The sequence below is a fragment of the Rhododendron vialii genome, chromosome 8a (assembly GCF_030253575.1).
Source record: "Rhododendron vialii isolate Sample 1 chromosome 8a, ASM3025357v1".
NCBI classification, from domain to species: Eukaryota; Viridiplantae; Streptophyta; class Magnoliopsida; order Ericales; family Ericaceae; genus Rhododendron; species Rhododendron vialii.
The window spans coordinates 17,289,901-17,303,088 of record NC_080564.1 but is presented as its reverse complement, the minus strand read 5'-3'; the positions used below and the strand labels follow the sequence as shown (position 1 = coordinate 17,303,088).

Here is a 13,188-nt window from a genome sequence, read left to right as displayed (position 1 = left end):
TCATTGTGGGACCCAAAATAAGTCCCCCAAAAATCAATAAAATATTAATTTGAAATTAATTGTTTTGCCCTACGAATTCTAAAAAAGTCATTGCCAATGGTGGATTGAGCAAATTTTTTGCAAAAACGCATAACAAAAACATTTTAAGAATAATAAGTGGTGTGAATTATCTTTATGGGACCCGAAATGACCCACAATACTTATTAATCTATTTCCCTGCCAAACGGGGACTTAGCACAGTCCAAGGTGGGTTTTGGCCCCAAAACGTTGCTGTGTTGGTGGTCAGCACACCCTGTCGTCCGTGAGAACCGGCATGGTTCCCAAGTCCCAATCTGTGGAATAGAATCAATAGATCATAATACTACTTTCCATAGTTTTAAATCGTACTCTGGTGATTACTCGAAAATGTGGGGTGTGACTCGCGTCTCCCTAGTCCCTTATTCCTTTTGCTATAACCACACATTTTATCTACAAACTTGATAAATATTCACACAAGAATTTGTTTAAATGTGCGCAATTGTAGCAAAGCTTCATTTGGTGTCAAACATTTCAATGTGAAAATCCAAATCTGGCATAAAATTTTGAGTAAAAGTCTCATGAATGGCGTGATTTTAAATTTGAAAGTGATAAAGTAGTGTAATAAAATTTGAGAAATTTTTGCTTCTAAGCCGGCCCGGCCACGAGGAATCGGAGTCATTCTTGATTGGACTAAAAATTTGAGTACAACTTTATATGGTGGTTTGAGTCAGATTTTTTTTTTTAGGAACACAAAAAAAAATCATGTACTTTGAAAGAAACCAAGGGTAAAATATGTACTTACTCCTTAAACTATCCAAAGTTTATTTACTTCATCATTTAACTATTAATTGCACACATTTGTCTCTTAAACTAACCAATATGAACTTAGGCCAATTCCCTCTTTCCATCAATCTCTTGCATGTAAAACCCTTAGGGCTCATTTGGATAAGGTATTGAGAAGGGGTATTAGTTTTCCCCCTTCCTAAGACCGTGGGCCAAGATTTATCACCTAATTTGGCAACCAAAAAACGTAGGGGTATTAGGTTTCCTCCCTCTTCTCTTGTACCGGCCAACGTGGTGTTCCACTTTTGTTAAAAAAAGTACTTTTTGAAAGAAAAGGTAATTTCAAGCTAAAAAATCATGTATTTATGCAAATAATTTTCTTACCAATATGGATCTTGTTTGATAAATTTCATTAAGATCTTTTAAACGGTACAAAAAAAGTTGAAAAAATATTTTTCATTTTCATTATACTTGAGTTTGAAATCACCTTCTTTTGAAAAAAAAGTACTTTTACAAAAAGTGGAACACCACCTAATAACCCCCCCACAAGAGATTATTTATGATTGGGTTTTGGGATGTTATTAGTTGATACTCTCGGATAAGGCCGAAATAATACCTCATCTTCTTCCATTTCAACTACAAAATAACCTTATCCCCTTATTTTATTCATCATCCAAACCAAGTACTATCTCCATATTTTTAATACCTCATCCAAACCAACTACTATTTAATCCTCCTCCATAAATATCACATCAATGTGGATCATTCTTTATTAATCAATACCCCCTACTATTTTATTCCCCTTTCATAAATAATATCCCAAATCATTATCCCGCATCCAAACGAGCCCTCAGGTTGGATGGAAAAACCATTGACCTAACCTTAGCCAAAAATTGATTTGTCAAAAAAAAACCTTAGCCAAAAATTTTGGCGCCCAAAAGAGAGATATTTTAGCCTTTCCAAAATCCTAAAACGGGAACAAATCAATTAGGGGGTTTTTAGCCGAAAGCCCTAACACCCTATGTGGAGAGAGAGAGAGAGAGAGAGAGAGAGAGAGAGAGAGAGAGAGAGAGAGAGAGAGAGAGAGAGAGTGATTGCTCATACTGGGAAATGTGGTATATGAGCATTGTTTTATATCACAGTCTTCACAGACCTTTGGTTTTGTATTCATATAATCAGGCCCGTGATTGGTTTGGTGTTTTTTTTTTTTTGGGTACATCGGAATTTGATTGGTTTGGTGTTTGGGCCAACTGTAATCAGTGATGTCTTAGAAATGGCTTTCCTCATTCAATAATGGCTTTCCTCATTCAATACAAACATAGACATGTGAAAAACTCCTTTTGGCAGAATGTGAGAAGTCTAGGGGGGGTGAACAAAGTGGGCCTGTGAGATAGATAGAGAGGAAGAAGGAGACATATACATCTAGATATATTGGTAATAAGATTAGTTCTACCTCCGCACCCAAAACACACATCCAAATATATACTCACACACCAAAGTGTGTGAGCCTCACACACACTAGACTGTGCAGTGTGTGTGGGGCCCACACACACAAGGGTGTGTATTTGGGTGTGTTTGGGTGTGGTCTTAGAATAATTGAGTAGTTCTACCTCCACACTCAAAACACACACCCCAAATACACACCCATACACACTAGAGTGTGCAGAGTAATGATTTGATTGGAGAGGAATAAGAGTAATGATTGAATGTTTTTTGAGTTTGATTTTTTTTTTTTCAAAATTGAATCCAAATAAGGCATAAAGAATTCAAGATCTTGGATTATGGACAATAAATGAAAGATTGGATCAAACACTTCTACATATTCGAGTGTATTTTTTTGCGGGGTACCTTCAAAAGTTATTTATATTCAATGAACACTTTAGATCATTTGTGTGAGATCTCGTTGTGGCCGTACGTATCCAATCCGTGCACAATGGATCTATGCGCATTGGATTTTCGAAAAGGAAAACACTATTAAGGGGTAATTTTCCAAATTGGATAAAAGTAAAAGTGTTTTTTATTTTTTATCATTGAATGAATTTTTTTCCTTTTCAAGATACTGCTAGCTTCTTTTCATCCCTAAGAGCATCCACATCTCTTTCTTTACTCCCCTCTTTAAACTAAATTAAAGAGCCAAAATAGGAAAAAACACCCAAAACCCCCTCCATCAATCTCTCTTCTTTCCTCCCTACTTTGAAGAAACTCTAGTTTTGCTACAATAGCTCGTTTGAACAGACGAGCAACTGTTCACTTGCTTTTGATTTTTATATTGTTTTCTAATCTCTCTCTCTCTTGTAATTGTTGCGTACCGACAATCGGGTTGGAGTTGCGGGCATGGATCGCGACGGTGTTGCTGCTGATGACGACGCAGATCGAGGAGCTTCTTGGCGATGAGCGGTGAGGTTGCAAACTTGAGAAATAGAAGATTTGATCCCATAATATAGTAGCCCTTAATCAGACGATTCAAACCCCTCAAATCCGATTGAGAAACGGAGCCTTGCACAGATCGCATGAGCCGTCGGCGTTAGGCGCATACATCTCTCTCTAAACGGCGAAGTCCTGCTTTTGTTTAGACAACTCTCACTTTCTCTCTCCGGGGCAAGTGAGAGGGGTTTTTTTTTTTTATTATCACAAGGAAGAGTTAAATGGAGTATTTAATTGAGGTGGGTTTGATTATTTATTGAGAGGTGAATGAGAGTAAAAAACCTGATACAATAGTTATTTTAAAAGTAGATAGCTAAAATAATAAAGTGACTTTTTAATGTGTAAATTTATCCAAAATATAAAACATCTTGTGCGGATGCTCTAAATGAACTTTTTCCCTTCACAAATTACTACCCCTAACACTCTTAGAAAAATTTTACTAGTAGTACTTTAAGGAAACTGTCCCTTGAGAATATCTCCAATAGGCTTTGCAAAGTCCCTTTCCTGGCAAGCAAATTCCTTCAAATCCACACCCAGCCACCACGACATCGTCCTCGCCAGTTCTTCCCCCAGCTACAGACCTTGCCAGCCCTAGCGAGGTACGGTAGCCTCACTTGTGGGCCTCTTTTTCTGCTACAGTCTACAACCAAGGGACTCGAAGTCATCTGTGCTGATTGCCGGAGAACAGCTCACCTCGTTGGCTCACCTCATTGTTGTCGTCGGATTGCCGGAGAATAGCTCACCAAATTTGACCACACTCTCCGCCATTGGCTCCAACGAAGGCAAGAACAATTGCCCTCCTCTCTCTCGGATCTAGCCGTCATCGTGGTCATTGGTCGTTGTCGACATTTTCCGTCTTTTTGTATATTGTGGGTTTTTGGAATATATATATATGCTAACAGTTAGTTTCAAATGAGAAAGTTCGCATTTAAGTTAAAATGCGGACCTATTCATTTCTTTCATTTTTCGATCCAATTTCGATAATCCGAGCCGCTCAATGTGTTCAAAAAGTGATTTTAAGGGTAAACTCATGAAATCGGCAAAAAAAAAAGACCGGAAAGGGCTTTATCCGAACAGTTTTTGTCGGAACCGTTCGATAAAAAACAAACAAAAACTACTCAGATGAAATCCTTTCCGGTCATTTTTTTTGCCAATTTCTCGTGAGCATCCTTGAAATCACGTTTTGAACACTTTGAGTGGCTCGGATCATCGAAATTCGATCAGGAAAGGGAGTTTCACATTTTATTAAAATACGGTGATCCTCATAAGAGAGGGGCTGTATATGCTAACACCTATTTTGATACCTTTTGATTTTAGAGTTAAAATAAATAATTGGAGCCGTTCAATGTGTTTAAACATATGTTTTTAAGAGCTTATTTTAAAAATCAGCTTATTTCGATATTGGTAAGGGTTAAGATCTGCTCATTCAATTTTATCTTGTCAAATTTGATAAGAATCAATTAAATGAACCGATCAAGTCTTTACCGATATCAAAATGAGCTTAATTTATATTAGAACTCTTAAAAATATGTTTTAAATACATTAAACGGCTTCGATCATTTGCTGAGACTGTAAAAAAATAAAAAGGTGTCAAATAGGTGTTGGCACATCCGCCAGCTATATAATACTATATATAGTTGTACCAAATAAAGTTGTAACCATTTTTTTGAAACCTTATTTCCACTCTCATTAATTACAAATGTACCACTTATTAATTATTTATGTTCCATTCAATAATAAATTTAAGTAAAAAGAAATTAATTTTCGCGCTCCTCTTTTTATTGATGGTGCTCTAATTTTAATTTTTATGAACAAAATAGAGCGTTATCAGTAAAAAATAGAGCGTGAATATCAATTTCCTAAGTAAAAATATGAGTTTGACATTTGAGATGTTTTTTCCAAATCAAATCTCTCAATCCAAATCTCTACCCAAATTTGGTTGGAAAAATGGGCAAGGATGGGAGATTCTATAAATTTCACGAATGAACATCAAAGTGGCGTGCTCTGTAATTTCCAGCTGCCATTTTCACATCTCTTCTTTGCACTTGCAGAGACCAAATTCACCCACCCAATTCTCTCCAATTCGAAGTCTTGCCACCCTAGTTCGTTGAATGCTGTTGTGCGTACAGAATACAACAGAGCCTAGAGAGCGACAGCGGATCATCAGATTCCAATGTCGGGTCCCTCGATCATGGACTCTCTGTTCCAAACCACCCTCGACGACCTCATCAAGGGCCTCCGCTTCCACCTCCTCGACTCCTCTCCCTTCCTCTCCAAATCCCTCGACGACATCCGCCGCGAGCTCACCTCCACCGACCTCCCCACCAAATCCACCGCCCTCCAGAAGCTCACCTACCTCCGCTCCCTCCACTCCGTCGACGACTCCTTCGCCGCCTTCCACGCCGTCGAGCTCTCCTCGTCCCCTCGCTTCCTCCACAAGAAGATCGCCTACCTCTCCGCCTCCCTCTCCTTCCACTCCTCCACCCCCGTCGCCCTCCTCCTCACCCACCAGCTCCGAAAAGACCTCTCCTCCCCCAACCCCCACGAGGTAACCCTAGCCCTCCACTGCCTCTCCTCCATCTGCAACCCCGACCTAGCCCGCGACCTAACCCCCGAAATCTTCACATTACTTTCCAGCTCCAAACTCTATCTCCGCAAGGCGGCTATAGCTACTGTTTTAATTGTCTTCCGCGAGTGCCCCGATTCCGTTAGGGTTTGTTTCAAGAGATTGGTTGAGAACCTAGAGAGCTCCGATTCGCAGACGGTGTCAGCCGTGATCAGTGTCTTCTGCGAGCTCGCGTCGCGAGAGCCCAGATCGTACCTCCCGTTGGCGCCCGAGTTTTATAGGGTTTTAGTCGATTCGCGTAACAACTGGGTGTTGATTAAGGTTTTGAAGATATTTGCGAAGTTGGCACCTTTGGAACCTAGGTTGGCGAATAGGATTGTCGAGCCGATTTGCGATCATGTGAGAAGGAGCGGAGCGAAGTCGTTGGTGTTTGAGTGTATTCGGACTATAGTGACTAGTTTGAATGAATATGAATCCGCTGTGAGACTTGCGGTTGCGAAGGTTAAGGAGTTTTTGGTCGACGATGATCCGAATCTCAAGTATCTCGGATTGCAAGCTCTTTCAATCGTTGCGTATAGGCATTTGTGGGCTGTGGTGGAGAACAAGGAGTTCGTGATTAAATCCCTGAGTGATACTGATCCTAACATTAAGCTGGAAGCTTTGCGTCTTGTGATGGTAATGGTGTGCGAGGATAATGTGGCTGAAATTTGCAGGGTTCTGCTTAATTATGCGCTGAAATCTGATCCCGAGTTTTGCAATGAGATTCTTGGATCAGTGCTGTCCACTTGTTGTGCCAACTTTTACGAGAAAATTGTTGATTTCGATTGGTATGTATCGGTTCTCGGGGAGATGTCGAGGATCCCCCATTGCCAAAAGGGGGAAGAAATTGAGAGCCAGCTTATTGATATTGGTATGAGAGTGAAGGATGTAAGACCAGAGCTCGTTCGTGTAGGGCGCGATTTACTTATTGATCCTGCATTACTTGGCAATCCTTTCTTACACAGGATATTATCTGCTGCTGCATGGGTGTCGGGGGAATATGTTGAATTCTCCAATAATCCGATTGAACTCATGGAAGCACTGTTACAGCCTCGTACTAGTCTCTTGCCACCATCAATACGAGCCATATATATTCTTTCTGTATTCAAGGTATTGATCTTTTGTCTACATTCTCATCTCTTTTCAACAGAAATTGTTGCTTCTTCCTCTTTATGTGCCAATGATTGGGAACCCAGAGTGGTGGAATCAGCCACTGGATTACCAGAGAGTTCCCATTTACCTTCATCTGAAACTCTTGCCGGTTACGAACAAAATGAAGATTTCAACCCTAGGTTTTCATGTCAATCGCCTGAAGATGATTCGGCAGAAAATGATGGGAATACTGCAGTTGTTCCTGGCCCAAGCTCTACATCAGCTTCTTTAAAGAATGAGCATTTTACTCGTGGGTCTATTGTAGATCTGTTAGATATTGTTAAAACTGCTTTTGGTCCGTTAGCAGGAAGCCATGAGGTGGAGGTACAAGAGAGGGTGCGGAATGTACTCGGTTTAATTGAGTTGGTAGAGCAAGAAATTCGTGATATTCCAATGCAAAAGGAAGGGAAATTTTCGGTGGAACAATTAGAAGCTTCTGAAGTCACCAAACTGCTGCATGGCGCCTTCGCTGAGGAGATTGCTCCCGTTTCATTGAGTGCTCAAGAAAGAGTACCTATACCAGATGGACTGATGCTTAATGAGAATCTCAATGACTTGGAAACAATTTGTGCAGATATACGGTTACCAACATCAAGTTCTTTTTCCCTGGGAAAATCTCATTTTGAGGAGAGGGGTGGTGCTTGCCTCTTAAACTTGGAAAATAAAGAAGAATCAGAACCATCATCTGAGTCAACATCTCTGCTTGCCGAGCACCGCAAGCGGCATGGCTTATATTACCTTCATTCAGAGACAAAAGAAACTACGTCCCATGACTACCCACCTGCTAATGAACCTAAATTGAGAATTGATGTCAGTGATGATGTGGAAGATCTTGTTAAGCTTACAGAGCTGTCTCTTGTTCCAAAGAAAAAGCCAAACCAAATAAAGCCTAGGCCTGTTGTCGTAAGATTGGATGGAGATGATGTAGGTGCTGCAGTAAAAAAGCCTGAGTCAAAAGATGATTTGATCTCTGGTGCTGTTCGAGATGTTCTTTTCAGTAATGAAGATATTCCAACTTCATCAAGAGGCAAGCACTTCGAGGATTCATCAAGCAAGAAAAGAGGGAAGGAGAAGGTAACAATCGTTCAGCCTTTGGAATCAACACAAAATTTGGCCACTACGGGCATTTCTGAGGTTGGAAATTCTAGTTCGAGAAGAAGCAGACATGTTTCTCACGGTAAAGAGAGGAAACACAGAAGTCCAAGGAAGAATTTTGGGGAAAGTGAAGAAAAACATCAGAGTGAGAAGAAAAAAAGTGGTCACCGCCATGGTAAGAGCAAAGCTCGACATCGAGCTGATGGGGTTGTGGATGTCGTTGAACAGACACCAGTTATCCCAGATTTTCTACTATAGCATTAAGAGTGGGAATCAACCACCTTAACCGCCGGGAGTCCTTAAATGACACTGCCCAACCATTTTTACTTTGCACATGGAGGTCAGTTTTCTTTTGTGTGGATGTGATACATTTTGTATTTCTTTCTTTCTACATTTTTGAAGTTTTTCGAATGAATTCCCAATTTGATGTATACTACTTGTTGAATGAATTCCATACTTCATAACATGGAAAACCAATTCATGTATCTGCTGCTTCCTCTGCTTAGTAGCACCTTATTTTATTTTTTATATCTTATGATTATCTTCTGTGTAGTACCAGTGAACTGGGACAAACGAAGTAGTAGCATTTCTTGATCCGGGAACATCTCATTTCTTGCACTAGTAAGATGAAAATATGTCATTTCTTTTTCTTCTTCTTCTTTTTTGGTCTAAAACTATTTAGTTAGGTTGCGAGGTATGTGCTATATCATTGTGATGAAGTGTAAAAAATCCAGGTCTGTGCTGCCTTGTATGCTTAATAGCTGTGGACGGTGAAATTTATGCCACTAATGTGACTAAAAGGGTTACATTCATTGGAATGTTTAGACTTTAGATCCGACCGTGTCCTGTGTTGTTACAAGTGGCATCATTTTTCTTCTTCCCAACGAAGGAATAACTACTTTGGTGTTTTGTTTATAGCTACTACTATCATTGTTACTGCTTTTTAATCAAAATGACAATCCAGCATCATGGATATGGGTCACATAGTTGACGGCTACTGGACATGCCAACTTGGTTGTAATAAGACAATTGGAGATGGAGTGGTATGGTATGGTGTGCTAGGCTATGGACACGGTTAAAAGTGTGGAATCCTGAGCTTTTCATGCTTGTTTGGACCATGCCTTACTTGTATCCAAAGGCTCCAAATAAATTCGAAGTTACGAAAGGTTCCTCCCTAAAGTGGGGCCAGGTGTGAGATGTTTTGAATAATATCTAGGTGTAGTAGTCAGTCTTATTTCATACCTTTCTAGGTGAATTTTAGCCATTTTACGTGTTCAATACCTAGTGTCCTGGAAATCTTTTGCAGAGGATTCATGCTCCTTAGTTAGCGGACAATCCCGTATCATGATGACCTGGGGTAGCAAACATGTAGGTGCTAGTTGTTACATGGGCTCGGCATAGGTATGCTTCAAGCGTGAAAAGACACCAAGACATGCGCCATTATCATATTCTACTTTTAGTGAAAATAGTTTTTACAAGGTAATGCAGAATTTTTTTACCCTTCGACATTGGAGTGGTATGCAAAGTTATATAGGAAACTTGAATATTGAACTTGTGCGGTGGATGCCTAGCTAGACATATTGCACATCGTGTACTCTTACACAACAGAGTACACAACTGTTACATGGATATTCTACACATTCATATTTTTGGTCTCATATTGAGGATTGAGACTCCTTCTGCTGTATAATCTCTATTAGAATTGGCAAATTTGGGCAGGCTGATGCGGTTCACGGGTTAGATGCGGGCGGGCTAGATCTGGCGTGGGTTATATATGGCGGGTTGGATACAAGTCCCATCCAACCCATGAACCCGCTTTGGACCCGATCATAAAACACATGCCTCCATGGAACTGTAAACGCATGACTCCGCAACCTTTTGCTTTTACGGCCCCATAAAAAGTAGAGATTTCAAAAGGACTCAGAGATGCGGGTCAAAAAAAAAAAAGGACTCAGTGAGAGAAAGCTTAGGAAATTGTGTGGTTACAAACTTCTCTCTCTCTAACTTGCTCTCTGTAACTCTGTTGTGTCGTGTGTCTATATTTAGCTGGGGGATGGAGGTGCAACTCCAACCCCACATCTCTCTCTCTCTCTCTGAAAGGAGGTGGGGGAACACATTACGCATATACACCCCACAAAAAATTTCTCTAGGCGACTTGCATTCTTTATAAATGTATGTATACTCGTGGTTCGCTTCAATAGGCCAAGTGCAACAACGGTAAAGACTCCAATTGCAAGTACAGCTGGAAAAACAAAATTTCTTTTTTTATTATTTTTATTGAAACAGAATAGGCCTAATTTGTGAGAACTTCTCTCTGTTCTCAAAGTGCATGAACCTGTGCTCCAAATCATGCAACCCATTGAAAACCATATAAGACCTGTGTAAACCCATTTATTAATGGGTTGGTGTGCTATAACCCAATTAGAACTGTTATAGTATGTGCCTATGTGGGCAGATTTAGGCGGTTTGTAAGTGGGCGGACATGGGCAGATAAATGGGTGTGGGTTAAGATTGCCATGTCTAATCTCTATAATTGCCTTACTCTTGGCTTCCTTGTTCACAAACAAAGTGGCCATGGATCTTCGTCTTTGTACTCACCAAAGCAGTCCTCCATCAAGCTTTCATTCTGCGTCATTCCATGTGAAATTTACTTTAAAATTGGTACATCCTTGGCGTCTCGTTTTCCCTGTTCAGCTAAGGGATATATACATTAACCGGCATGGTTAAACGAATCGTACATGTCTTCCTTATCCTTTAAACTTTTTGCTTCTTTTTTTTTTTTTGCCTTTTGTTTTCCCAATTTTTGTAATGCTTATGGTTTAATGCATAATAGTGTAGATTTACAAGTTCTGTTCTTTGTTTTGATTTGCTGGATTGGCTTTGCATCTGATGTCAGACATATAGGCAGGATCGGACTGTGGCATCTTGCAGTTTGACTTTCTTTCATGTTGTTGGGGACTTTTTTTTCTACTTGTATTGATATCTCTTACATGTAGTTGGGGCTAAATTAATTATTGTTCGGTGAACTTTTTGTTTTCAACTTCTTGTCAAAATTGTTGGGAACCTTGGGGTTAATCATTTTTCTCAATGAGATGAATCAGAAATTAAAAAAAAAAACAGATATGATGAACAAAAGGATAATGAAACTTTTTGGTCATAATTTTTTCTTTTTGGATTCCGTTTGTCAAGACGAATGATTAATCTCCCAATGTTTGATGTGAATCTAATAAATGTTCAGAAAAGGCAAACAGAAATGCACTTGTTAAATATTTAGGCCAAACTCTTTTTGTTCGTATTATGGTAACTTTACTCTACTTTAATATTGTTCTGCTTTTTAAATTTTTCTTGTTGAGACGAGTGGTTAATCTCAAAAATTTTGACGAAAAGCTAAGAAAAGTTGATCAAACACCAAGAATACCCACTGTCTATAGGAATAATTAATTTAGTCCAAGCTCACCCATTTACTCTACTTTCGTGGACTGCTACTACTGTCAAGGCTGTTCCAAATGGTTTTGAGATTGGATTTTTATATTTAGCTTTTGTTTTTCTGCTCTATCTTGGAGGGTGGTTTAGCTAGTGCATCCCAAGATGGACCAGAAAGGGGGATCCCTCCTTGTTTAGATGAAATGGACGGTAGATATTTGTAGTATTTGGCACTGTTGTTCCTGTTATTGTTTACTTTCATCTCCCTTGAATACTGCACACCCTTACATAATAGATTAGGGCAGCAGCATGGGGACAGCACAGTATAGAAAACATTGCTTTTGATCTTTTTGCAATGATGGCATTGGTTAGAATACTTTGATGAAGTTTGTATGCAATTGTGTCTCTTCAAAATGCTCAACATGGCGTTGAATTGGAAGTTTGTGGACGTTTGGCATGACTACAAGATGCAATTGTGTCGTGCAATTTTTTAGAGGTGCTTAATCTTTGCTTGCGTCAGTATTTTCATTTTGGGGTATCACATTGAGATTTTCATTTGGTAAAATGTACTGAACTGTTTGATGTGGGTCGCAGAGGTCATGCCCCCTGGAGTGATGATAAGCTATTCGCCCCAGCACTTTGGGACAGATTAGAGTGACAACATTCAACCTTTCCATAGAAAGTGAGGTAAGACTCCCTCCCTGACTTTTCCAAAAAGGTTAATATAAGCTGGAGCCCTGTGCATTGTTATGGTCTTTTTTTGTTTTGGCATTGCATGTCTCACTGATACAGACATTGTATTTAGTGTGGTAAAATGTCGGTGATTCTTCTTCCTGATATTTTTGTTTGTTTTGTTCACAATATACTTCCAGCTTCGAAGTATATATTTTGTTTAAGAACGTTTAGACGTTCTCGAGTCAGATTTTTCTACATTGTGTAGCCATCATATTGGAACTACTGGCCTTGCATCTGAATGAAGTGTAACAGAATGTGTTTTCTTAGCTTGAAGGGCTTGGATTCTCTTCCTTGTGACTAGTGACCACTAAATATAAGTGAATTATCTCTATCCTGCTTGGTAATTTTCTTTTATTTTCTCCCTCTTAAATATGTAAATCACCCACGCCATCCTTTCAGTGGCCTTGGTTATTGTTTTCCTTTCCTTTTTTTTTCTTTTATAAATACATAGCATTAGAAGTTCTTTCCAAACACTAGCATGTTATACATAACACATGGAAGAGTGTGTGATGATGAAAATAAAGTTGATTTTAGAGTAAAAAACATGTGGTGTGTTACTGTGTTATGGTAACTCCCTCAGGTAAGTAGGTTACCTTTTCCATTCTGTAAGAGCGAAGTGCCATTAGCAAATTTATCTGAGTTTTAGAAGTTTGGGACAATAAGTGGATAGTTATGAGTTATGTAGGCTTGCTATTTAAAAGAATGTATGTATTTCGGTTATATATATATTTTTTATTGTTTTTATCTAAAGTCTTAGGCACTAAAATAAGATGGATACCGGTGTAAAGCGTAGGTCTTGAGCGAGAAATTAGTAATTTGTGGGTTTGAGAATGTATTGTGTTGAAGAATGTTCAAAAACCAGCTTTATGTTTTGTTTCGATATGGTACTATATCTTTGGAGGGTATAGCTTACACTATTCGATCATCTTATGACATGATTAGTTGGACCAGTG

General features: G+C 39.3%; 1 protein-coding gene across 2 annotated transcripts; it reads left to right on the top strand.

Annotated features, from left to right (window-relative positions):
• Nucleotides 1-5,199: 5,199 nt before the first annotated feature.
• LOC131336269 (AP-3 complex subunit delta) lies at nt 5,200-12,566 on the top strand. Of its 2 annotated transcripts, XM_058372056.1 has the most exons (3): nt 5,201-8,417; nt 8,631-11,996; nt 12,095-12,566. In XM_058372056.1, exon 1 carries the CDS (start codon nt 5,399-5,401, stop codon nt 8,333-8,335), a length of 2,937 nt encoding a protein of 978 aa, XP_058228039.1. In that variant the 5' UTR covers nt 5,201-5,398; the 3' UTR covers nt 8,336-8,417; nt 8,631-11,996; nt 12,095-12,566. The 2 variants fall into 2 exon arrangements, with proteins under 2 accessions (XP_058228040.1, XP_058228039.1); XM_058372057.1 differs by lacking the exon at nt 8,631-11,996 and having other exon boundaries at nt 5,200-8,417.
• Nucleotides 12,567-13,188: the final 622 nt, after the last annotated feature.